The sequence below is a fragment of the Eretmochelys imbricata genome, chromosome 8 (genome assembly GCF_965152235.1).
Source record: "Eretmochelys imbricata isolate rEreImb1 chromosome 8, rEreImb1.hap1, whole genome shotgun sequence".
Classification (NCBI taxonomy): domain Eukaryota; kingdom Metazoa; phylum Chordata; order Testudines; family Cheloniidae; genus Eretmochelys; species Eretmochelys imbricata.
The window spans coordinates 90,839,405-90,865,860 of NC_135579.1; the positions used below are offsets into that span (position 1 = coordinate 90,839,405).

Consider the following 26,456-nt stretch of genomic DNA (forward strand, 5'->3'; position numbering starts at 1 on the left):
CCATACAGCGGCAAAGATCGAGGGACACAAGAACTGGATCCATCACTCTTGTCTGAAGGCAGTACCTGCCCCCTCGTCAGCAGAACAGTGGACCGTCCAACCTGCTGACTCCTCATCTATTGACGATCTCAGGCTAAAGCTACTGTTTAAAAGACACAAATAGCGGGCACCTTAATGCTAAAATGGGCCCACCCAGGTACTGAAGGCCCTGGGTTGGGAAGACTCTGGTGATAATTAATTGGGTAACATTGTTATTCTCTGTATTGGTATTTCCAAATTGTGCATATCGGGAGCATAACTCCTTTGTTTCGCTTGCGCACCATGTTGCTACTTTAACAAACCAGGCTGATTGCTGGGTATGTGCTCCAACTCCACTGTCCCCCAAAACAGGAATGCCCCTTGACATGCTGCCCTTGACCCTAGCAGAATTAGCTGCCACCAAAGAGCAGGAAAGAACGGACTCGCCGTTCTGGAATAAGATCTCTTTACAGCAGGCCACCTATCAGGACCAGGAGTATTCAGTTGCAGTACTCACTGAGGATACACCTACCTGCCCTCCCCTGCTTCAGTTTTCTTGCCACCCTTGTGTGTTCTCTGGGCCTAAGTCAGAGTCCTCTAGGGTGTCCAGGATCCTCCATTTTCTCCTGCAGCTCCTCAAGGACTGCACCTTGATGGGGTGGAAAGGTTTGAATGCTCCGATGACCCTGAGAGCTATGCCTGCTGGAGTATTACTCCTGGTAGGGTCACCCAAGCCAGATGGGTCGAAGGGTAGGAGCCAGACTCAAAGCAGTCCCACCAGTCCCCCTAGGGGACTGTGAGTCAGGCTAACAACTTGTCCACGCAAAAATGCTTTCCATTACAGAAACAACACAGAGCCAAGCCGTGTCTGTCACAGATTTCCAGATACAATCATCAACTCTGGAGACCCGCAACCTGCTGGACATAAGACAAGATCGTACTGACCAACCAGCAAATCTGGCCGATGCTATGATAGCGGGGAGTCAACGCTGCAAGGAAGTTCTTCAGATGAAATGAGATTCTCAGGCTATGTCTAAACTTAAAATGCTACAGTGCACAGCCGCAGCACAGCAGTTACGCTGCTTGTAGCACTTAGATGCTCACTGCAGTGACGGGAGGGGTTCTCCCATTGCTATAGTTAATCCACCTCTCCGAGAGGTAGTAGCTACGTCGACGGAAGAATTCTTCCTTTGACCTAGCGCTGTCCATATCAGTCAGTAGCCTCTGAAGATGTCAGTGCCTGGATGGGCGCCAGCTATACCGGTTCCTCCATTTATCATGGAGATTTCCTAGGTCCCCGCCTATAGCTAAGCTGGCAATCTACTACCATTGTCCAAGCCCATTTCAGCTTCTTTGTAACTTTGGTTTGAAAAACTACCATGGCCAGAAAATTGGCAGATTTACTCTCCAAAGACAAAGGAGATGGTTTCTGCAAAATTGGGAGAAAATTTGTCCATACGTTTTTTTAACAACAGTCTTGAAATGAGTATACAAGGCGTATCAGATTCTTGCTACAACCAGCTGGACTTTGATTTTATAAGCATGGGGAATGCAATGACAGGAGTAATGCATTTTATACCATTTTATCTAGCAAAGTCTTGTTACTGTTTCCCAGCCAATCTACCGGCTTTTTCTTAGTGGTATGAAACTTTCAGCGACTGTTTATGTACTATCAAGACCCTGGGGCAGCCTTTCAAAGATGTGTCCAGTTGCCATCTTTTCACAGTGCCCTTACAGAAGGGTTCTAAATGTTGGCTGGTTTAGCTTGTCAGGCCCAAGAGGTTAAATATTTACAATGCATGTTGCTACAACTTATACTTTTTCCAAATGATACTGAAAATGGACCTTTATTGTCTGTCCTACAGGTTAAAGAAAACCAGATCACAGTAAGATCTGTCTAAGCACTGGTACCTACAGTATGTAAATTGCGGCAGTCCTGTAACAGTGCTCTCATTTCAGAACTGACCTTTCCCTGCCTAATATACAGTTACCGCAGAATAAGTCAGAGTACAAGAGTTGCTGGTGGATAAATATAGCTTTTCAAGACTACTTGCTACCCAGTTAGACAAGGTCACATAAATTTAAACAGACGCCTTTTAAGAAGCCAGTCGCTGGTGTCACAGTTCTTTATGTTGACACTTAGCATAACTATAAAAACTGCAATAGACAAAATGTCCGACAGCTTCAGAATTTTTTGTGTAATTTCTGTTTCAGCTTGTTTCTGGGTGTCACATCCAGCTTCTTTATTCCAGCTCACCCTGAGGACAGTTGGTTAAAGTCAGCAGCTAAGAACACAGAGAAAAGCCTTCATCTTTCTTACAGGGCTTATTTCTTTATGACCTTATGTGACAAAACCTATGAATTATGGATGATTTTGTGAACTCTATGGATAACTCCAATACTCTATATGTAGCAAATCAGACATAGGCTGATAAGGGCCTATCATGTATCCCCCTGTCTGGAAGAAGCTACAGAACAAACAAAAGAAGTTGTTAATGACTGGAAGGAAAATGAGTGTGATAAGGGGGAGGGTGCCTAAATCGGAAGAATGCAGTCATCATTACAGGTGGTCTCAGGGGTGAAAGTAAGTTACAGGACTTACCGGTATGCCAGAGTCCTGAGCAGGGAGCGTGGCCTCAGCTGGAAGAGACATGACCTTAACCGGAAGACTTAAAGGGCCCGGGGCTCCAGCTGTGGTAGTGGCTTTAAATTGCCGTCTGGGAAAGCCGGTCCTGGTACGGAGCACCGGCTCTTACCAGTACACCGTACTGGGGCGTACCGGCTTACTTTCACCTCTGGGTGATCTGCTGGGAGGGGGATTTGGAGGAATGGAAAATCCCCAGAAGGGGAACAAAGAAATCAGGTGTTAAAAAATGCGAAGGTGGAGAAGTTCAAGGGAGAGTGACAAAGGGGGGGCATGTATCATGAGTAAGGGAACCTTTTTGACTGCAGCCAGCCAGAGGTGAAGGACACTGTCACTGACTGCAGGGAACCAGAGAGAGAGAGAGAGAGACACTCCATGATTTGGAAGAGGTGCCAGACCTGGAGGACTAATGATGAGGGGAACCTGGAACCCTGAAAGGACACTGACCCAAATCCTGAAAAACACTCAAGAGTGGTGAGGAAACTGAGGCAAGGAATGGCATATAGGTGTTTGTTTTGCTTAGATCTGTATATCTCTTATGCTGTTTGAAGGAAGAGTAATTATGTTAGAAACCCTATGCGCAATCGGTGCCTATTTACTTCAAGTACCATGTATCCCTGAAGGGGTAAACTATAAATCAGAGTGCCCACAAGGAGGGATCTCTGGGAGTGGCTGTTTTTAAGCTACTGGGATGTCTTCGGGGGTCTGGCCTGATCCTGAGGGCCTACAGTAGCTGAGCTATGTGATTCAAGTTCCAGAAGGGATATAGTCTCCTTCTGCCCCTCCACCCCCACGAACATGATACAGTTCTGCGGTGACCTGGAATCCTACTTCCGACGTCTTTGACACAAGGAATATTTCCAACACACCTCTGAACAGCACACTGACCCACAGAAACCTTCCTACCAACACTACAAAAAGAAGGATTCTGCGTGGACTCCTCCTGAAGGTTGAAACAACAGACTGGACTTCTACATAGAGTGCTTCCGCTGACGTGCACGGGCTGAAATTGTGGAAGAGCAGCATCACTTGCCCCGTAACCTCAGCCATGCAGAACACAACGCCATCCACAGCCTCAGAAACAACTCTGACATCATAATCAAAAAGGCTGACAAAGGAGATGCTGTCATCATCATGAATAGGTCGGAATATGAACGAGAGGCTGCCAGGCAGCTCTCCAACACCACTTTCTACAAGCCATTACCCTCTGATCCCACTGAGGGTTATCAAAAGAAACTACAGCATTTGCTCAAGAAACTCCCTGAAAAAGCACAGGAACAAATCTGCACAGACACACCCCTAGAATCCCGACCAGGGGTACTCTATCTGCTACCCAAGATCCATAAACCTGGAAATCCTGGGCGCCCCATCATCTCAGGCATTGTCTGGCTATGTAGAGTCCCTCCTCAGGCCCTACGCTACCAGCGCTCCTAGCTATCTTCGAGACACCACTGACTTCCTGAGGAAACTACAATCCATCGGTGATCTTCCTGAAAACACCATCCTAGCCACTATGGATGTAGAAGCCCTTTACACCAACATTCCATACAAAGATGGACTACAAGCCGTCAGGAACACTATCCCCAATAATATCATGGCAAACCTGGAGACTGAACTTTGTGATTTTGTCCTCATCCATAACTATTTCACATTTGGGGACAATGTGTACCTTCAAATCAGCGGCACTGCTATGGGTACCCGCATGGCCCCACAGTATGCCAACATTTTTATGGCTGACTTAAAACAAGGCTTCCTCAGCGCTTGTCCACTAACGCCCCTACTCTACTTACGCTACATTGTTGACATCTTTACCATCTGGACCCATGGAAAAGAAGCCCTTGAGGAATTCCACCATGATTTCAACAATTTCCATCCCACCATCAATCTCAGCCTGGACTAGTCCACACAAGAGATCCACTTTCTGGACACTACCATGCTAATAAGCGATGGCCACATAAACACCACCCTATACCGGAAACCTACTGACCACTATACTTACCTACACGCCTCCAGCTTTCATTCAGACCACATCACACGATCCATTGTCTACAGCCAAGCTCTACGATACAACCACATTTGCTCCAACCCATCAGACAGAGACAAACACCTACAAGATCTCTATCAAGTGTTTTTACAACTACAATACTCACCTGCTGAAGTGAAGAAACAGATTGACAGAGCCACAAGAGTACCCAGAAGTTACTTACTCCAGGACAGGCCCAACAAAGAAAGTAACAGAATGCCACTAGCTGTCACCTTCAGCCCCCAACTAAAACCTCTCCAGCACATCATCAAGGATCTATAACCTATCCTGAAGGACGATCCCTCATTCTCACAGATCTTGGGAGACAGGCCAGTCCTTTCCTACAGACAGCCCCCCAACCTGAAGCAAATACTCACCAACAACCACACACCACACAACAAAAACACTAACCCAGGAACCTATCCTTGCAACAAAGCCCGTTGCCAACTCTGTCTACATATCTATTCAAGGGACACCATCATAGGACCTAATCACATCAGCCACAATATCAGAGGCTCGTTCACCTGCACATCTACCAATGTGATATATGCCATTATGTTCCAACAATGCCCCTCTGCCATGTACATTGGCCAAACTGGACAATCTCTACACAAAAGAATAAATGGACACAAATAGACATCAAGAATTATAACGTTCAAAAACCATTCGGAGAACACTTCAACTTCCCTGTTCACTCAATTTCAGACCTAAAAGTCGCAATTCTCCAACAAAAAAACTTCAAAAACAGACTCCAACAAGAAACTGCAGAATTGGAATTAATTTGCAAACTGGACATCATTAAATTAGGCTTGAATAAAGACTGGGAGTGGATGGGTCATTACACAAAGTAAAAACTATTTCCCCATGCTAATTTCCCCCCTACTGTTACTCACACCTTCTTGTCAACTGTTTGAAATGGGCCATCCTGATTATCACTACAAAAGTTTTTTTTCTCCTGCTGATAATAGCCCACCTTAATTGATTGGTCCCTTTACAGTGTATATGGCAACACCCATTTTTCCATGTTCTCTGTATATATATCTTCTTACTGTATTTTCCACTGTATGCATCCAATGAAGTGGGTTTTACCCCACGAAAGCTTATGCCCAAATAAATTTGTTAGTCTCTAAGGTGCCACAAGTACTCCTTGGGTATTTTTTTTTTTACACCCAGGAAGTGTGCCAGAGAGGCTGAAGTGTGAGACAGTGGCTGGAGCTCACCCAGTGACAAAGGGGAGCTTAAAAGCACACTGGTCCAGCAAGTTGGGCCCCATACTCAACAGTTTTGTAAGTGTCCAGCAGCTGGAGCTTGACTGTGACACTTTATAGCCAGATTTTTTATTAAAATGTAAAGGAATAAAAAAACACGCAGTGGCTTAATCAGTTAGAGCAAGTGTAAGTTAAGTACTAACAACATCAAACACTAAAGGGGAAAAATAAAATCACTGATAGATCGGAAAAATAAAATCAAGAGTCCCAGCTCTTAATATTTCCAAGACTTAGGGCACGTCTACAATTAAAATACTGCATCGGTGCAGCTGTACTGCTGTAGCACTTAAGTGAAGATGCTCTCATGCCAATGGGAGAGAGCTCTCCCATTGACATAGTTAATCCACCTCCCTAAGAGGCAGTAGCTATGTCCTAGGAGAAGCTTTGTCTACACGGGGGGTTATGGTTGGTATAACTATGTTGCTCAGGGATGTGGACTCTTCACACCCGACAATGTAGTTATACCAACATAGGTCTGTCATGTAGACCAGACCTAAGATAACAGTCCCACACATAATCAAAACCACAAATGTGCATATTAAACCCCAAGAGCCCCTAGGCCCAATTGAGATACCAAGCTCTTCCTCAGGGAAGCATTTACAAACAGATGGAAAAGCAGCACAGATTTTCAAATTGCACTACCGTCTTTACAGAACCCAGTCTTTGTAGAAACACAATAGTGTAATTATAAGGGATGGCTCCTTTTCAATATTTCCAAGCGTAACCACTAAGGCAGATGAAATCAACTGAATGCAGTGCCTTGGCCGCAATATTTTATAAACGATATATTGCAATCTTCTGTTCTTATTACTGAGCACAGCAGTATTTGTAGCACGGAATCTGCTTTACACACACCCACACCAAATGTAGAGAAACAACGTCACAAATGTAAAAAGGCTTCATATTTTAACTGTAAAGTGTACAGCACCAAAAATGGAAATACGCATTATGATGATTGTGGTGCCAGTGACGTTTTACAGCCATGTCGGAAAACAAGGACCTGCCTCAAGAAGTTTCTGATCATGTCAATTAAACACAACACAAACAGCTAAGGATCAGGTGTGGGTGCGAAGAGGGCAGCATAAGAAAGAGCAAAGGGATGGCATCTGGCACACAAAAAAGTGGAAGCTATATGAAATACAGCCTGGCCTACACTTAAAAGGTAGCTCAACATAGCTATGTTGGCCAGCTGCATAATAAAGTCAAGAGTGTAGAAGTGGTGAAAGTGAGAGAGGAATACACATGATTACATAATTCTATACAACTTTCAACATTCCTCCGGTATGGCTCACTCTGCACACTAGTAATTTTTCAGAAAGAGACTGCATAGGAATAACTACGCATTTGTTCTGTTAGGAAAGCAAATGTTCTTCATAATAAAGAGAGTCTGTCAGCGGCCCTGGAGGAAGAAGGGCCTAACCCCCAGTGTAGACACAGCTATGCTGACAGAAGAGTGCTTCCATTGAGGTAGCTACCGTCATTTGGGGAGGCGGAGTTTGGACAGAAAAATCCCTTCTGTTAGTGTAAGCTGCATCTACGCTACAGGGCTCTACTGGCATAGCTACGGCTACACTGCTTTGTTGGTATAGTCTTTGTAGTGTAGGCGTACACAGACTGGAACATGAGAAAAAGGCATGACGTCCACGTGGGAAGTAGGAGACTAAATGAAGCTCGAAGAAGAAAGAACTGAGCAGAGTGTGTGGAAGGGGTGCAGCTGGGAATCGGAGCAGAGACAAAGGCAGGAGTGGAGAAGCATAGCACTGAAAGTGGAGTACAGGGAGTCTGAGCTGTGGAAGGTGTGGAAGCCAGTGAAGGGATTCAACGGAGTGTTAGCTCAAGAGAGAGGAGGATTTTAGTTGCAGGATTCTGGATAGAGTAGAGAGGAGAGAAGCCTGGAGGTGGAAGTTACATTAATTAGGGTAAAAGATAACTGGTCAGATTTTTAACACAGTGTCAGCGACAGGAAGGGACAGATTTTAGAGATATAGAGGAAGAAGAAATTGGGTATGCGAAAAACCTGGATATAAAGGAGAGGAGTCAAAACTGACATCAAAATTAGAAGTGGCGTGACATGGATGGAGTGAAGGTGTCAATGGTACCAATGAGGCAAAGAGAAGAGAGAGAAGCTCAGTTTTTGACACAAGGAGTTTGGGATAGTGGTGGGATATCCAAAAGGAGAGAGCAGTTGGATGGAGAGACAGTTGCATATGTAGGACTGCACAGAAAGCTATAGGAAAGACTGCTGGCTGAGCCAGCCTTGGCATTTGTGAGGCACAGCTGAGAAATCATAACTTGCACTTCCACTACATGACAATGACTCCTGTTTACCATTATGCCCGGGACCAGCTAAGGATGTGAGAGAGGGTGTAGCAAGCTGGTTCTTTGGGATACATTCAAAACATAAATGATTCATTTTATGTAAAAAGTGTGTGTGTTCTTTCTGCAGATGATTATTCCTTTCAACCCTGATTTATGCTTTTAAGGCTGTCTTCCCGTCCAACAAGGGAAAGCATATATATTTCAAATTCCCTCAAATTGGCAGAGTGCGTGCGGGGGCTTGGCTGCAGGCTTTGCAGTCACAAAAAGCCATATCTGGCAGTCAGATCTGAGGGACTGGATAGGATTGAAGTCAGGCCTTGTGATTCATTGGCTTGAATAGCTGAAATCATGGGAGCAAAGCATAGATCTGAAATAAATGATCTGTATCAGTCTTTGTTCTGAAGTGGACAAGATTAATCAATTTATCTATTAATCACAGGACAATCCTGATTTAGTTCTTGTTTTAGTAGTTCCAAGAGTGGACTTTTTTCTAAACGTGGTGTTTAAGGTACGAGAGAATGCACACAATTATATATCCATTCTTCTTGCTCTTTCAAAGGCATCACATGCTGACAAACCTGCATGTAAAAAGAGGGACAATATAATGAACTATCTTTAGTTACCATTCTTTCCTTAATTCCTACCCAACTGAACATTTACTACTTAAAATGCCATCTAGAAAATATTAATCATTTCATTTCTAATACCCATATTGGAAAAGTTAGCTGATGCAAAACTGAAGTTGTGTAATGATAGGTATTATTACTGCATTTAACTACATTATGGGTAAAATCCTTCAAGGGGCTCTAAGCCTACAATTCTCATGGATTCCAGTGAAAAATTAAGGTAATAAAACACCTTGCAGCATGGAGCCTCCTCTATCTGATCAAAGGTAGCAGCAGCAGTGTTAGAATAACCCCAATCCTGCACATGCCAGGATTGGGGCCATAGGTTGGATAATGACGAAATACAGAGTAATATCGTTTGAATGAGCTGCATTTGAAAGAGAGACACTGCACTTTTTGCACTATATAGAGTAGGTTATTTTAACTTGTATATTTATTTCAACTTTTACTAAAAACAGTACAACTTCTAGAATGGGAGTCAGCCAATCAAATTGCCAATTGGCTTAAGCACTGTCCATAAATTACATTTTTTTTAAAAGTCTGCCTGTTGGAAATTATATTGTTCATAACATACATCATATACACGTATTTTTGTGTGGGACTAGTTAAAGCACACATTAAGTCTGTGCTTCATGATCATGGAATGCATCAGATGAAGAGAAAACATTTTAATTTTGGGCCAAATTTAAGTTAAGAGCTGCTTTTTTTAAAAAGAAACCTAAGATGATAATGCCACTGCAAACAAATAAACATGCCACTGCAGGTGTTAGAAGTAAATCTGAAAGTGAAACTGCCTAGTTACAGTAAATTGGATTTTTAAGTTTTTCATTTTTAATAATCTAAGGTGTCACTAATAATATAAACAACATTATTCATTTGCAGCATACGGATGTTAGGTTAACTGTCTCTCTTTAACAATAGTATAACGAACATACATCACTCTACTGCAACAACACACATAATAAAACATAATTTAATTTACACTAATCATTTAAGAAGTATAGTCATTATAATTGACGGTTCATACAGGCAAAACATCTCCTGCTTTGAAAATAAGTCTGTTAGATTTGCATTAGCATTTACAATATTTATTAATTGGTGACCAATCTGCTATGACAACTCTCTTTTATTGACATAGGGGCTTGCTTTTTAAATAGGAGTGAATGCTGAAAGGTATTCATAATTAGTATGTACAATTACAGTGAAAGGGCAAGTGAATCAGACATTTGCATGCAAAAACTGGATAGTTATACATTTATCTGGTCATCTGCACTCGAAAATACCTGCACATGCAAGGTAGGTGCACAATTTTGAAAATCAGGCCCATCATCTTAACTACATTTCTCATGTAGATGGACATTTCTCCTTTTGCTTCATGTCCACATACTCAGTATTAATACAGAAAGATTTGCAAAAACAAACTCTAAAAGTATCACATATGATATTTTTACTAGGATTTTAAATTAGGGAAATAATAACATTACCATCATGGATTTTGGTGCCACTTCAACAGCAAAAATGTTGAGTCCCCTGTTATTTACACAGTTCTTACTCTGCTCATTGTTGACATGAATAACCACTTTGTTTTCAGACTGTAAGTGGAAAAATGTTAGAGGTCTCATTAGTCTTCATGATTAAATGGCTGCTTCTTATAAAACAACTTAATGATGCTGGTTATTTAATCTGAAATTGCTATTATAATGGGATGGAAAGTTTTAAATATGTAGGGCAAAATTTTAAAATGCACCTAAGTAACCTGGGACCTAAGTCCTTTTTCAAAAGTGCCTGTTGTCACTTAGGACCTCAAGTCTGATTAAAAGTCAATGGGATCTGAGCTCCTATGCGACACAATTGCTTTTGAAAATTTTACCCACAGTGCTGGATTCTCTGCTAGTGTAAACTGGCACAGGCCCTAACTTCATTGAAGCTCTACCAATTCACACCAGAGAATTTGGTGCACAATGTACTTGTTTGGCATACATGAGTAAACAATGCTATGCTTTGGTGCCAGCCCTATATCCAAGATATTGGATGTACTACAGGAGATCTCTAGCTCAAGCAGTAGAGGACTGATTTGGGAGTTGAAGGAGCAAGATACAAGTCAAAGACAGAGAGAGAGTTGGAGTGTGTGTGTGTGTGTGTGTGTGTGAGAGAGAGAGACAGACAGACAGACACACACAGATTTGTGGTAATTATGTTCATTATCTGCAGATCATGGATTCATGACAAACAATCTCTTCCAAAATACAACTTGCCTTCATATGAAATAATTCTTAAATATTCAACAAAATTAATGTAAATAAAACAGTTTAAATAATGAGCTAAATCCTGCCCTTTGATGTGTGTGTCCATGGCACTCACTGAAGCTGTGCACACACTTCTGAGAATGAAATACGACCAAATAATAAAACAGGAGACAGTCAGTCCAACTGGTTTTTAATAAATGGATGCTATGGCCCAACCACTGCACAGAACCTCAAGGAGCTCTGTGGTGCCACTTAGCTCCAAAGACAGGAATGTTTGCAAACCCTGGGAGAGCAGGCCCCCACTTCTGGGTAGAGGCTAAGTGACTGTCCAACTCCACAGTGGGAGGATTATGACCCGAAATGCCACCTCTGACAGTCAAGGCACCATGTCAGGGACACAGTGACTTTTGGACACTGGAGCAACAGTGCGGTTGGGTCTGACTGAACAGGCCATGCTGCTCCCGACTTCCAGTGAATGACTCTGGAATGGAGTTGTCAGTCAACCAGGCTGAAGATCCCTCCCCACTCCACCCTGAGAATGGGGAGAGGTAACCCATAACCTGTAAGACCTCATCTCCAACTCTCTCTCCTGCCCTCCTCTGTAACCTCTGCATCCCAGTGGGGAGTAGAGATGGTCAAAATCTACATAGGAAAGCTTATGGATAAGAAGAAACTTTAAGCTTTTCTGTGGATAGCAATCAAATTACAAAGCCCCTATGGGTTGGGCCTAATCATCAACTGGCCCAGTGCAGAGCTGGTATATTCAACATGCTACTTATTGCTATACAAAATAGCCCAGACTGGACCCATATTGCTGATCTAACATGTTACATGCTCTCAGAAAAACAATCAAAGTAACTATTTCAAACTGGAAAGCAAGACTTAAATTAAAGACATGCCAGTGTGTATTGTCATTCACTCATGTTTAGATAAATTTGGATTTAACGTGGGCATTGAGAAATGCTAGAGATTCTTAGAAGAATGCTAACAAACAATTACTGCTCCTTATTGTGAAAGGGAATAGGAATACGATTATATCAGACAGCAGCCTCCTCCTCCTACTTAAAGGCTACCTATGACTCTATAAAGATAAGGATTGGCAGAAGTGCTGTCTGTGATTCTCACACTACAAAAGGTCTATGTAGATTAGAATGCAAATATAATTATGTTTGAAATATCCTGAGGCTGTAAAAACAGAAACAGCACTCTGTGTTTATCTTTTCGTTATTACTATTATTATTATGTCCTGATCTTTTCTTTGGGAGGTGTCTACATTTCTACATGGGAAGCGAGATGAAGATGGTTCATAGAGAAAGTATTCTGTACTATGTGCGAATAACATGTGGACATGGAAACAGGTGCAGGGAATATTTAGTAAATTTTTATTTCAAATTACAGGCTATGACCTCATAACAGAGTTGATTTTAAGGCATAAATGGGCAGGCAACAACCATGGCTCCACCAACTCTCTATGCCCTTTGTGGCTGTGTGTGCAGGGACAGAAAATCTGCCAAGCTCTGACACAGACCACAGAAAGATGGGAGATAGGCCTTTTACTCCACCTATCGCTGCTGGGAAGGGCCAGACAGAATCGATCCCTTACTTACTAGCATATTAATTATACTAGCATATAATTAAAAACATTATTTCCATTATACTTGTCATGGGCCTTGGCCAATTGGGGTGGCCCCATGCCCTGACCCGTGCCGCCTGCCCGGCACTCCTACCAGAAAGTGGGGGAAGCCCCCGCTCCCCAGCTGGAGTGCCAGGTGGGCGGGGGAACTCCCTGCGCCCCAATCCTGTTCTCAGGCAGGAGTGCCAGATGGGTGGAGTAGGGCAAGCCCCGTGCCCTGACCCTGCTCCCTGGCAGGAGTCCCGGGCGGGCGGGGGAAGTCCCCAAGTCCTGACCCCAGCTTTCCGGCAGGAGCACCAGGGGTGTGTGTGCAGGGGGGACTGCAGGCGAAAGGGGTGGGGTGGGGCTCCCACTTGCTCTGGCCCAAGACCCCCACAAACCCCTAATCCGACTCTGGCTGGAGGATACAGAAAAAAGATACCTTTAAAGCTAATAGTTTAATGCTTCATCCATAATAAGGCCCTAAAACCAAAATCTGTGCATATCGCTGTTTACTCTTAGGATACAACATTTTTTCTAAATGCAAAATTTGTAGAAACTGATCCTTTTCTGGGAACAGTTTTGCTTTGAACTGATCAGCATTTTCCAGTGACAAAAACTCTTTATTGAAAAATTCCTGATCAGTTCTAATCATGAAGACATAATGTTGCTAATCTTTTACACTACAAAATTGCAATGCCTTTGTAAATACAGGTAGGAATTCAGCTGACGAAACAGTATGCAAATACCCTACATCTTCTTAGTAAATGAATAACGAGGAGTCCTTGTGGCACCTTAGAGACTAACAAATTTATCTGGGCATAAGTTTTCGTGGGCTAAAATCCACTTCATCAGTTGCATGGAGTGAAAAATACAGTAAGCAGAATATATATCATAGCACATGAAAAGATGGGAGTTGCCTTACCAAGTGGGGGGGGTCAGTGCTAACGAGCCAATTCAATTAAGGTGGAAGTGGCCTATTCTCAACAGCTGACAAGAAGGGGTGAATACCAAGGGAGGGAAAATAACTTCTGTCGTGCTATCGAGGCCAATGCAATCAGTGTGGCCCATTTCAAACTGCTGACAAGAAGGTGTGCAGCCGATGAAGTGAGCTGTAGCTCACGAAAGCTTATGCTCAAATAAATTGGTTAGTCTCTAAGGTGCCACAAGTATTCCTTTTCTTTTTGCAAATACAGACTAACACGGCTGTTACTCTAAAAGAAGGTGTGAGTATCAGCAGAGGGAAAATTACTTTAGTAAATGAATGTTTTCTTTAGGCCCGATCCAATGTCCATTGGAGTAGATGGACAAACTCCCATTGTTTTCAATGGACTTTGGATCAATCCCTTAAAAAAGGGGCTTTTTTTTATTAAGTAGGTACAGAATCTATAGATCAAAAAATGTTACTATAGAAAGCTTAATGAGAAGCGAGTAACAACAATGATGTACATTAGCACGTAAATTATTTTGTGTAATGTGCATAAGAGAAATATCACACAATACCTTATTTTCAATAACAGAAGTGATCCGTGTATCACTTTTGTAGGTATAGACAATTATACTTTCACCGCTATCCAGTACTTTGGCATCTCCTTTGTTAACAACAGACTTGCAAATTGCCCTGTTAAGTTGCCTGCTGCCTGCTTCCAGATAAATGGCTTTAATTCTGGGTTTGCACTTTTCTGCACAGATGTTAATGACAAAAGGGCATGCCTGTTATAGAAGAAAAATACAGTAATGCCTGTTATAGAAGAAAAATACAGCATATTGTTTAGTTCTTGTTACTTTATGCTGAAATTATTCCTCGGATTTTTATCCCCAGCTCTGTTTTCACAGATGCTCTGCTGCAGAATTATCCAAATATATGTGCACCATTGGGTATAAAAAAATAGATTTAGAAAACTCTAGATCTCCTGTTCTTTGTAACCTTTCTTGGTAATTCAGAGATTAGGATAAATCAACACAGCACACAGCCATCACTGATCGTGCAAGCCTTGATGCAGTCAAATATACTGTACCATTCATCTTCTCAGATCACAACATGCATCAGGCACCGAAGATGAAGTACTAGGGTATTTGAGCACCAGAAAGAACCCTTTCCTCTTCAGTATTTTGGCAAACTCTTGCCATTCAAATGAGTGTTTTTTGCATGCAGATTTAAAATAGTTGAAATTTTGTGACAGGAAACACTCCTTGCACTTCCATTTTGTTGGTTAGGATTAGTATGCGTGCCAACAAGGAGATGAGATTTTCTGTTACTTTTAGTAGGAGTACAGTAAGAGTACATCTGCTTTTCAAATGACCATCAGGATCTGCTGCCCGTTAGCACCAACACATTTTTACTGCCATTTTTACTTTATACAGTAGAACGTCAGAGTTACGAACACCTCAGGAATTGTTCTCAACTCTGAAATGTTTGTAACTCTGAACCCAAACGTTACGGTTGTTCTTTCAAAAGTTTACAGCTGAACATTGACTTAATACAGCTTTGAAACTTTACTAGGCAGAAGAAAAATGCCGCTTTCCCTTTATTTTTTTAGCAGTTTACATTTCACACAGTACTGTACTTTGCTTTTTCTTTTGGTCTCTGCTGCTGCCTGTTTGTGTTCTTCCGGTTCCAGAGGAGGTGTGTGGTTGACTCATCAGTTCGTAACTCTGGTGTTTGTAACTCTGAGGTTCTACTGTAGTTGCTGTTGAAAGTGCTGCTGAAAGGGTCATTCAGGAACCGAGGGGTTAAATTATATGTGCTATTGAAGCAAACGGTTCAAGCACACAATATATAGTTTGTACTTATCCTTTGGGAAACAAAGCTTCTAACCACAAACCACAGTGGTGCAAGGCAGAGAACCTTCTTTGTTAGAGAACAGCTCTCTCTAGTGTCCAAACTGCAGAAAGACAGAGCATCACATCTTTCCAGCTTTGTTAGGGATATTTTGTAGGACAAGTGGTGAAGTGTAACCCAGTGAGAAATTGCTCACAATCATTTGCTAATTTTTTAAATCTTCTCATTGATACGAGAATGGCTAATTCTAGCCTCCCAAATCCCAAAACACTACCACATCAGTGTTTTTGTGTTAGTATATTTTTGTTTCATGTGCACAGAATGGGATTGGGTTTTTTTGGCAATTACATAGTCTCATGGCCCTGAGTTGCTTTGGTTTAAGAGAAAGTAAACAAAGAAAAGAAAATGATCACGGGATGGTAAAAAAACAGCTTTTCTTGGGAACAAGATATAAATACTGGACTTTCCTGAATATTTGATGGAGGGTTTTTTGTGTCTTTCTAGCTTTGCTTTTCTTCCCCAATCCTTTGTTAGAGTTACCCTTTGAAAACATCTTCTGTTGACACAGTGGTAAGAAAGAGTGGGCCTTTAAAACCAACCTCAATGCCACTTTGGCACATGGGTGCATGGGGAAGAGAATTCCTGATCCTACAATAGACACAGATTACTTTGCTATGACACTATGGTGAGAGGCAGCAGTAAAAACCCTAAAATAGCTAGTTAATCCTGTCTGGAGAGTTTGACCTCTGAGTCCATGTAAAAACACATTACCTGAAAGGTGTATTTGTTATTGTTTTCACCTGTGGGTAGATTCTCCTTGTCCTGCTCAGTGCAAACACCCTCCCACATCCCCTGCTTCCATCCTTGATGCCTCATTCTGCACCTGACACCTTCATGGCTAATTTTGGAATGAATACAAGTGGCAGCCATTTATTTGTTTTTAAGGGATGCTTTCCACAGCAACACACAGATGCTTTTTGGCTTCCCTTGTGGTTTGGACTAGGGGTGGGATTCTTTCCTAGTTAGCCAGGCCATGTTGGAAACCAGATTCAGAGCTTGGACAGCAAGAGCCCTGCACCTTTGGGTGCGTTGACAGGCCACAATTTTCTGCCTCTATCTTCCCACCCACCACCTCACCGAGAACTGAACTGCTTCTCCCCAGCAGATCACACCAAGCCCTCCAGCAGGTATGTCCCTAGCAGGGCCGGCTCTACAGTTTTTGCTGCCTGAAGCAGTGAAAAAACTGCCGCCGCGGCCGGCAAAAGGGAGAAACTGCTGCTGATTTGCCGCCACGGCTGGCAGAACAGAGGAGCTGCTGCTGAATTGCCACCAACATGGAAACACTGCCGCCCCTTTCTAACTGCCACCCCAAGCATCTGCTTGGAACGCTGGTGCTTGGAGCCGGCCCTGGTCCCTAGTCCCCTTCTCTAACTGGCCCTGTAAAATACTGGTATCCAGCCTCTGCAAGATAGTCTAGTTCTCTCTTTAAACACTGAGGGTTGTCACTGCAGCAGCTCCGATCTCTGCGTCCTCCGCTGTCCCCCTCAACAGTGCTAGCCCAGGGAATAGACTGCCAGACCTGAAATGCACAGTGGAAACCTTTTGAGCTGAATTGCTGGCCCACTGAAATCAATTTATGAAGGACAGAAGCAGTGTTGCTGTTAAACATGCAACAAGTTATATGGGAAGTTGTGTATTTTTGATACACAACAATCATACCGCTGTCATTTCCAGTGCTTTATTGTAGCCCAGTGACAGTAAAGTGACCCAGAGGTCACTAGGATCCCCTTCACGGTCATTGGCCTCCATGAGATTCAAGTCCATAAATCCCTGTCTTGTTAGCTCATTCTTCTTTGTGTCAAAATTCTCTGTATAAAAGGAAACAAGGTAGCTCTTAAATTACTTCTTCCTCAGGCATACAATCAAGCAGTCTGCAACCTGGCCTTCCTTAGGCAAAGCTCCCATTGACTTAAGTGAGGGCTGCAAGATTTGGCCATTAGTCTTGCAGCCTCTACTTCTCCAAATTTCATTATAAGATGCTGAAATGGTAAAAGATTCCCTTGAGTGAAATGTGTGTTGTTTACAGGGCTTCCCCTAGGATTTTAGGGAATGACCGAGGCCGCAGACTCATTGGCCCAAGAGAGGGGGTGGTCTCAAAATGTAGAGTCTGGCTTGTATGATATTTCCCCCCATGGCAATATCTGCAGTGGAGTAAGATTTTACGAAAAGAGAGTACTGGGAACAGGAAATGAAAGTCCAGTGGAGCTTAAGTGCTTTGGGAGCACTCTTGATAGAACATGGCAGATCAACTTCTCTAGTGTCAGCAAACATATAATTGAAATGTTCCTATGTCAGAGAATTTTAAAAATGGTTCTCTCATCATAACAATGTTAAATCTTGACTGTATATTATTAAAAAGGGATTACCAATTTAATAAATCTATCTCAGGGTTGAGATGCTATTACAAACTGCTTGAACTTTGCTCTCAAGATTTATGATATTCATCTGAATCCTTCGACTGATTAATGTCTGGTAATCCATCCACCATGTTCACTGACACTTCCTCGCTCATAGACACACACAAATATAAATAAAGGTATAAAAGGTGGTGCAGAATCTAGGGGAAAGAAACAGGAGGAGAAAAACTGATTTACAGGAGAACAGTATTTGAATGACCTCTCTATCATTCAGAAAAAGTTCCAGACACACTGTGGGGCTGTAAGACAGAAATATTCAATAGGACCTGCAAAATTTAAAATGTGTTGGCTAGAATTAAGCAGTGTGTCATAGGTTAAGAGGGGGTTGTAGCCAAATCACCACTGTCAACTAACTCTGACCTATCTCTCTATCTAGTCACTTATGCCGCCCCATCACTTTAGTGTCTGAGCATCACAAAATCATTAATGAATTTATCCCTGTGTGGCAGAGCTGTATGTCATCAGGGCTTTGAAATATAACTGATTTTGAGTGTTAAACAATGCCACAAAAATGTGGGTGTCCCCCCCCAATTGATGTTTAAGGCCAAATACTGCCCTCAGAAGGTGCAGGACTCTCACTGACATTAATTAGAACTGTGCCTACAGATCAAAGGCAATATATGGCTGTAAGAGTCCTAAAAATCTGGCAGGTTTTTAACACCAGGCACAGAAGTCTCAGAAAGCATGTTTACAGCTGTGAGAAGGACAATACGGACAATTTTATGTACTGTTTATGAAGTTTTAAAAGATTGATTTCCAGTGGAAAATACCTACATCTGAGAAGCATTGCTCCAATTGATATTTTTTAGTGGAAACAATAATAATATGCACTAAATGTCCTGTTTTTCACACACCATTGATTAACTGACCCTTACAAAACCCTGTGAGGTAGGAAGGGATTACCATCTCTATTTTACAGTCAAGTAAACTGTGACAGAGAGTAACTGCAGCAGGTGGATTTAGTATAAGACCCACAATTAGAACTTTATAGTTCTTGGCACTCAGTTCTCTACTCAGAACATGTCCCTCACGCACAAAACTTGAAATGCACAAATAGCCATGAGAAGCATTTTTCTATAGATGGACTATTAAACACGATTACTGCAAGCAAACAGGACAGAAGAAGAATAAAGTGATAGGAGACTGGAGGAAAGGAAAACACGGAGAGAAGACAGGTGGTGGTGGATAGAAAACAATGGGGAAAGGGAACAGTATCTTATCACACTATCTTGCTTTGGGCTTCCCAGTAATTAGTGTACATATATATATCTATGCATGAATCTATATTAAGAATAATGTTGTATATGAATGTAGGTAACTTCTCACCAAAAATTCAACATTCCTGGTCAGTTTAATTAAGCAGAGTAACAAGCTTACCCTTGCATACGTCCCACGCTTCCTCATCACATTTCTCACCACTTGTCCTCAGTTCAAAGAAATTGTATTCTTCCAGGCTCAGAAGGCCATTTCCATCTAAATCAATCATTTCAAATATGTCGGATAAAGCTGCTCTAAAAGACGGAGAAGACAAGACAGTTTTGAAATGCTTCAGCTTCCTTCCCCACACCACTGCAGTGAATGATCTAATACGTTGAAAAATGCTTTTCCAAAGCAATGGCATCCAGACAGAAATGAATTCAGCAGGATAAAGGATACTGAGAATATATACTTTTATGACAGCTAGCACGCCTCCTTGCAAACATGACTCACTTGAACTCTTTGGTAAGGGCCAGCTCTCCATCTTCATCTCTATAAACCAGTTTGGCTTCTCCAGTAATTTGCTTTTTTATCTTCTTGAGCCTACAGCCAGTTGTGAATGGAATTAGCCAATAAATACCAGATCCCAGTTCACCTTTCCACCTAAACATCTATTCTCAATGGAAAATGGAGAAATCTGTGAGCCATTGTTTATCCAAAGACTGCCTTCATTATTAATATTCCCACAATAATGATCAATTAACAGAAGGTACTCACTGTTAGAGCCCCTATATTTTCTTTCCTTAGAGATGGCAAATCCCAACAAGATGCATTTCATGCCAATATATAGACATGAGAACTGGTGGATCTGCTAGTTGTAGTAATATTTACACAGATGTGTAGGCCTACAAGCAGCCTGACTGGAACTGTTCAACATTTCTGCTGCCCCACAGATTTTTAACCCATTTAAAATTTTAAGCTTGAAAATAAAACAAAAACAAAACAAAACACTTTTCCTGCCAGTGGAGGCAGGTTGACAAAACCCCACCGACTTTCTCACTGTTTCCCCCTGAGAGCGTAAATCAGCTGCAGACTGGCTCACAATCTGGCCCTGATTCATCAACCTGCATCAAATTTGCAACACAAGTTTTGCGTGGTTCCTTGTAAATGTTCACAAGCGACAAGGGGTGCAAGAGACAGGCTTGCCACGTGATTAAGAATCAAGGCTGGGATTCAGGAGACCTAGGTTCAATTCCTAGTTCCGCTAAAGTCTCCCAGGGTGACCTTGTGCAAGTCACTTAGTCTTTCTCTGGCTCAGCTCCCCATTTGTAAAGTGGACATAATGGTTCTCTCTTCTTTATTAGATCGTAAATTCTCCAGGCCAGAGAGTGTTGCTTGGTATATGCCTGTTACTGTACACCCCCTAGCACAACCCTGCCCCAAACTCATTTCCCTGTGGCTTGATACCTGAGGAGATGATTTCACACTATCATTTCTCCCTCTGTTGGTTTTACCACAGGAGAAGAGCACGTACCAGTGCATAACTATGGCTGGACTCATACCCATGGCAGAGGGAAAGAGGAGTGAAGGGAAAGTCCTTGAGCTGACCTTGTGGCGTTTTGACCTCTTGCAGACAGAGGGAAGGTGGCTTTTGAGGGTGAAACTGAGCTTCCCCAGGCAAATCCCTTGAATCTTGGAACATCTGTACAGAAAACCGGCAACTCAACATTTCTCCCTGGCCTACCCCATGGGAACACTGCTCTTCCAGGAGAAACCTCAACTCTTCTTTACCTGTGCACTGCAATTCCCTGCAATTCAGATGTTGGGGTTTGAAGGTAATATTGCTAGGAGTAACATTAGCTTCTGCTGACTTCCGTGGCAACAGTCCTGACAGTTTTGCACAGGAAGATGCACAGAGCAGTTGCTCCTCATTTCTGCCTTCTCACACCCCAGCATGTCGCCCTCCCAAACCTGTGCAGCCCCAAACTGTGCTGTGTTGACACATACATAAAGATTTTTTTTTAAATCAACAAGAGAAAAGTAAGGAAAATGTCTGACCTCTTTATTTCGTTCTTCAGTAAAGCTCATGAGCTGTAGGTTTTCTTGGCTTTCATTTTCCTTGAGAACATACAAAGCCGTGTCCACTGATAACCATGGAGAAGTTTTTCCTACAAAACAGAAAACCCTTAACCAACCAGCCAACCTCCCCGTGTCCTGCCCCCAAAACCTAACACCCCTCTCCTTCCCAAAAAAGCCAAATATTTGATAACTGCATAAATTTTGGGCATAATTGTTACTTCTGTTCTACACTGTGGACCTTTCTATTATATATTCTGTGTTCCTTTCACATGCAGAACTCCTGTTGACCTCAATGGAAGAGCTGCACACAGAATGAGTTTATAATATGCTTTTGAGATCCCCAAGGTATATCAGAGTAGAGAATCTGCCCTTAGTTTTTGACACATAGTGATTACTGTTAAAAGGTCTCAAACGCCAAGTGTTTTGGTAGCTATAGAAGTTACACTAGTTCCTTTCTACCAATAAATAATAACACAGTTTATTACTTTTGTTATTGAACAAGACATTCCTAGCATTTGCAATTAAAGTTATGTCAGCAATTGAGAGTCCATCTTCTGAGGGTCTGTAAATGTTGTTACAATTTACCTTGATTAGAAATCTAGCTTTTGTTTATTTAATAGAGCAGAAAATATCTTAATAAACAGCACAATGTGTATTCATACTATACACTGTCAGTGAAGATCCCTGTGTAGTGGAATGCCAAATCAGCATGATTGTCCTCAAATAACTCACAATTGCAACATATACTCAGCTACTGTACAATGGATCACATACCTGGAGTTACCATTCTGGGGATGCAGAAGTCTCTGAAGGATATGACACAATAATTGTTGAGATTTACCTTGCAAGCACCTAACACGCACACAGTCAAAACTTCTATTTGATTTGTACTGGGTCCAGTTTGAATGGAGGTCTGATCCTACATATGCTACTATGCATAATTCCATTTTATTCCATCTGATTTTGTGCAATTTCTCAAGCCCTGGTGCACTCAAACAAATTAGCTACTTAGTGGTCTTCAAATTAACAACAAAAGCAAAACCACAGTACAGGCTTTAGTTTCCCTCCCACCTAGCAATTCTGTGTGAGTTAATGTTAGGTTGTTGCTACATACCACAAGCACTGCCCTCTCCTTTGTTAAAACCTCAAAGATTTTTTTGAAGTTCTCATAAAAAAGGAATTGCTGTGCTACTAGACATATTCCTGCTTCAAATGTAGTCAATACACCACCTCCTTTTTCTCTGTCAGATGCAATAGAAGCTTTTGATTCTCAGCTACGTCTCAGAATCATTTGCAGCATAGCAGCTGCCACTACAGAAGTTTCTCAGGCATGTTTGGGATGCAATAGCATCCGTTACAAATGACAGAGCAGGAAAAAGTGACAGCTTTTTGGAGAAAAATGTCCAAGCCAGGGGACTGGATGCACTGCTGGGTGAGCTAGTAGGAGGAATAGAGTGCAGAGTGCTTGTAGAGGGGTCAAATATTCCAGCTTTGCCCAGTTCTGGCCCTTACCTTCAGACAGATGAAAATTTAAATGGACAAGCTACAAACCCTTCAGACAAGGTTTATAATAGAAACATGAAGAGACCCTTAATATCATAAAATGCTATCATACATTTTAGCTCTTACCACAGTCATTTAGGAATACAAGACACTCTGCACAAACAAGAAGCACTAACTGAGTTTTGTATCTTTGTTTCCCAGAAAACATGCAAAATAAAATAAAAAACAATTAAAGGGACATTATCAAATTTGTTGCTAATAGTTAAATTTTAAAATAACAAGCTTTTATCAAATCTGAGGTCTACAGAATTTTTTTTAAATTCCACTGAAAGCAAATTTTAAGCAAATAAACACACTGCTCAAGTATCTGGGACAGCAACACTGCAATACTAAGAACCTAAGAGTGAAGGTGACTATGAACAGAAGTATACCTAACTTCAGTGATGTTCGCTGACTAAACAAAGAAAAATGCACACAGTAAACAAAGAGCATAAATAGTGACAAGCAAACTGTATTTTAAAGGGACATGGTCAACACAAAGATCACACCTGTCTGAAAAGTTTTAGCCAACTATTGTTACAAGTAACACCTAAGACAGCTATTACTGAAAGAGATCAGAGAAAAATATTTTTCTCTATTTTTTTCCTGTTTATTTTGTGCATCTGTCAGCATATAATCAGTTTCATGATAGTCAGTTTATATTGGAGCTCTTCATACAACAACAGAGGGGAGAGAAAAAATGTAAACAGAAAAGTGTGGTTGTAAAAGCACAAGAAATTGGGAGGGGATAGATGCAGTAATTGAAGCTACCATAAACTCATATTTTGAAATTGATGAGACTTCAAGTTGATGGTGTTCATCTCATGTGTTTTTAATATTCTTAATGTGTTATTAACAACCTAGGTAAATAAATGTGCTTGCTTACAACTTGTGGGAAACTCAGAAGTAACTAGTGATTTTGGGTGCCCAAATTGAGACACTTTAAAGGAGCCTGATTTTCAGAGGATGGGTGTTCAGCACTTTCTGAAAATTAGGTTACTTTAAGATGCCTCAAATTGATCACCCACATTAGCTATAGATATATATGGGTGATATATATAAACACACACAAACCTTTCCTTATTCAGTGTATGAAAAAGACACAGGCAACAGGGACAGATCAGAAAAAGCTACAAATTTAGGGCCTGATCCAAAGCACACTGAAGAAACAGGTGCCTACCCAGTGACTTCAGATCATATCCTTATTGATTAAACAGGAGACTATAAACTCAGGGGCAGAAGTCCTAACTTCATAACTTGACAGAGGGACAGTGGAGGACTCAACTCACCCATGACCAGATGCCACCCACATTTTTCCATGATGCTAGGTAAAAAGGTAATAACATTACTGTAAATCCGAGGCTAGACCATGACCATCAACCACTGGTGTCCACTACTGCATTACTGGAGATACTAGATCTTTTGTAGGGAGATCTGGCCCTTTATGCAGTGTTGTTGTAGCTGTGTTCGTCCCAGGATATTAGAGAGACAAGGTGGGTGAGGTAATATCTTTTATTGGACCAACTTCTGTTGGTGAGAGAGACAAGCTTTTGAGCTTTAAGCTGGTCCACTAAAAGATATTACCTCATCCACCTTGTCTCAGAGCAATTCCAGTTCCATAGGGTATTCTGCAGGACATGTCAGTTTCTCAGACCTCCCTGGTGATTCTCCAAACAAAATATAAATATGCTTACCTTCTAACTGGCTAAGGTTTAAAGGTTTAATGGTGATATATACTGTTGACCTTTGAGGTAAGTAGAACCTATATTTATGAGTAATGATTTCACCATCTTCCTCTAAGAAGAAGCATCCTTTGGACTGTGCACATTGCCAATCCTGGAAACAAAACCAAATATGTATATTAGAAGTTCATCTTGGTCTTTAATGCTTTTCTCTCAGTAAATTATTTGCACCTTATGTAACTATTTACAATCAGTGAAAAGTGAGTGTAAAATGCAGCCATTCTGACTAGATAGTATTTCATACCCATTTATAGCCATTCTGACTAGATAGTGTTTTGCACTGATGTAATGACTACACGAAGTGAGGGGCAACACAGAATTGGGCCCATAGCATTTGCTACCCTAAGTTAGACTCATAGCACCAAGTACAACACTTGGAAGTGTTTGCAGGATTGGGCCCTATATGTAGATCTGCCCATTCATAACTGCATATCTCTAATCAGTCACTGAGTAACATAAGTCTTCCTTTGGGACCCACAATGACAATGGAAGCAGGATCAAGCTCTTTTATAGCTAGCATCTTTCATTTGAGGATCTAACAGTATGTTACAAACAAATTAAGACTCACAATATCACTTTGAGATAAGTACATTTGCTTTAATTATCTGTAAAAAGAATATAAAAGTACAGAGAAGTAAAATTTCCATCACAGCTATTGGGAGAAAAAAAGTTCTGCAGATCCTATCAAAAATACTTTTTCTGCTTCCACATACAGTCTCTGAATCATTCATTTTTTAAGAAATAATTATACAAAATAATAGAACCACCCCAAAAAGAAACCAGAGAAACAAATCCAACTGAAACAATAACTTAAAACTATAGGAAGAAAAATATTCTTAACAAAATTTTGGAAACAGCTTTATTTTTATAAGCTAATATGGGTGAATACTGATCATTCTGAATCTTATGATACTGGAAGCATCTGCAAAAAGAAAAGGAGTCCTTGTGGCACCTTAGAGACTAACCAATTTATTTGAGCATGAGCTTTCGTGAGCTACAGCTCACTTCATCAGATGCATACCGTGGAAACTGCATCTGGAAACTATTGTAAACTCTAAGTACTTTATTATTGTACATCTGTGATGCAAGCATGTTGACACTGCCATGTCAATGACCTCAAACTTGACCCCTAGTGACAATTATTTCAGCCTCAGCATGCAGAGTCTTTGGTAGCATATACATTATCTTCATTTCAGCCTGCCAATCATGCCAAATTCTGCTAACTTACAGTTTGTAACGTAGATCACTTTTTAGTGGTAACTGAGACTATGCTCAATTCACTTTTTTTTTTAGCCCTTGAAAAGAAGCTAACAAACTGTATGTTTTAGAATTCTTTTAGATCCTTTTTTCATTTAAACAGAATTCCTCAACCTACACTGTACCAAAACCTCTAAGCTCAGATATGCAAAGTTCCATAGGTATCTGGACATGCAATCCCTAATGGGAACTAGGTATCCAAGTCCCTTCTCTTACCTACCATCTTTACTGCAAAGTTCTACCCATATAAAAGACTAACATTCTAGAGTTCTTCATATTTTTAAAATCATTTTAACAGAGGTAGTTAATTATTTGGTTTTTACCTGTAGAAAGAAAAAGACCTGATCTTAATGAGACCCCTGAATAGAGTCTGTTCAACGTTTTACACTGACCTTTGCCAAACAAACCCTGCCCCCTAGAAATGTGATGGGGAAGAACAAATGGCAGAAAGAGAGAGAGGGACAGAGAGAGAAAGAGCGGTGAAAAACAATTGGAGATCAACAGTAAAGGGGCTGAGGTTGAGTGGAAGATGGAGTTCCATAAACCTATAAAAGAAGTTTGGGTCAACATTTTAAAATTATACTAAGATTAGTGACAGGTTTCAGAGTGGTAGCCTTGTTAGTC

At 41.4% G+C, this 26,456-nt stretch overlaps 1 protein-coding gene across 2 annotated transcripts in view; it reads right to left on the reverse strand.

Annotated features, from left to right (window-relative positions):
* Positions 1-6,842: 6,842 nt before the first annotated feature.
* The window catches only part of EFCAB7 (EF-hand calcium binding domain 7), a 38,248-nt gene continuing 18,634 nt past the window's right edge, over positions 6,843-26,456 (reverse strand). For both annotated transcript variants that reach the window (XM_077825312.1, XM_077825311.1), the window contains 8 exons: positions 24,528-24,669; positions 21,271-21,380; positions 19,726-19,883; positions 19,393-19,526; positions 17,258-17,406; positions 14,260-14,469; positions 10,383-10,490; positions 6,843-8,850 (listed from right to left, as the gene is read on the reverse strand). In XM_077825312.1, coding sequence (XP_077681438.1) covers positions 8,776-8,850; positions 10,383-10,490; positions 14,260-14,469; positions 17,258-17,406; positions 19,393-19,526; positions 19,726-19,883; positions 21,271-21,380; positions 24,528-24,669 — 1,086 coding nt within the window. In that variant the 3' untranslated portion in view covers positions 6,843-8,775. The remainder of the gene's footprint in view (positions 8,851-10,382; positions 10,491-14,259; positions 14,470-17,257; positions 17,407-19,392; positions 19,527-19,725; positions 19,884-21,270; positions 21,381-24,527; positions 24,670-26,456) is intronic.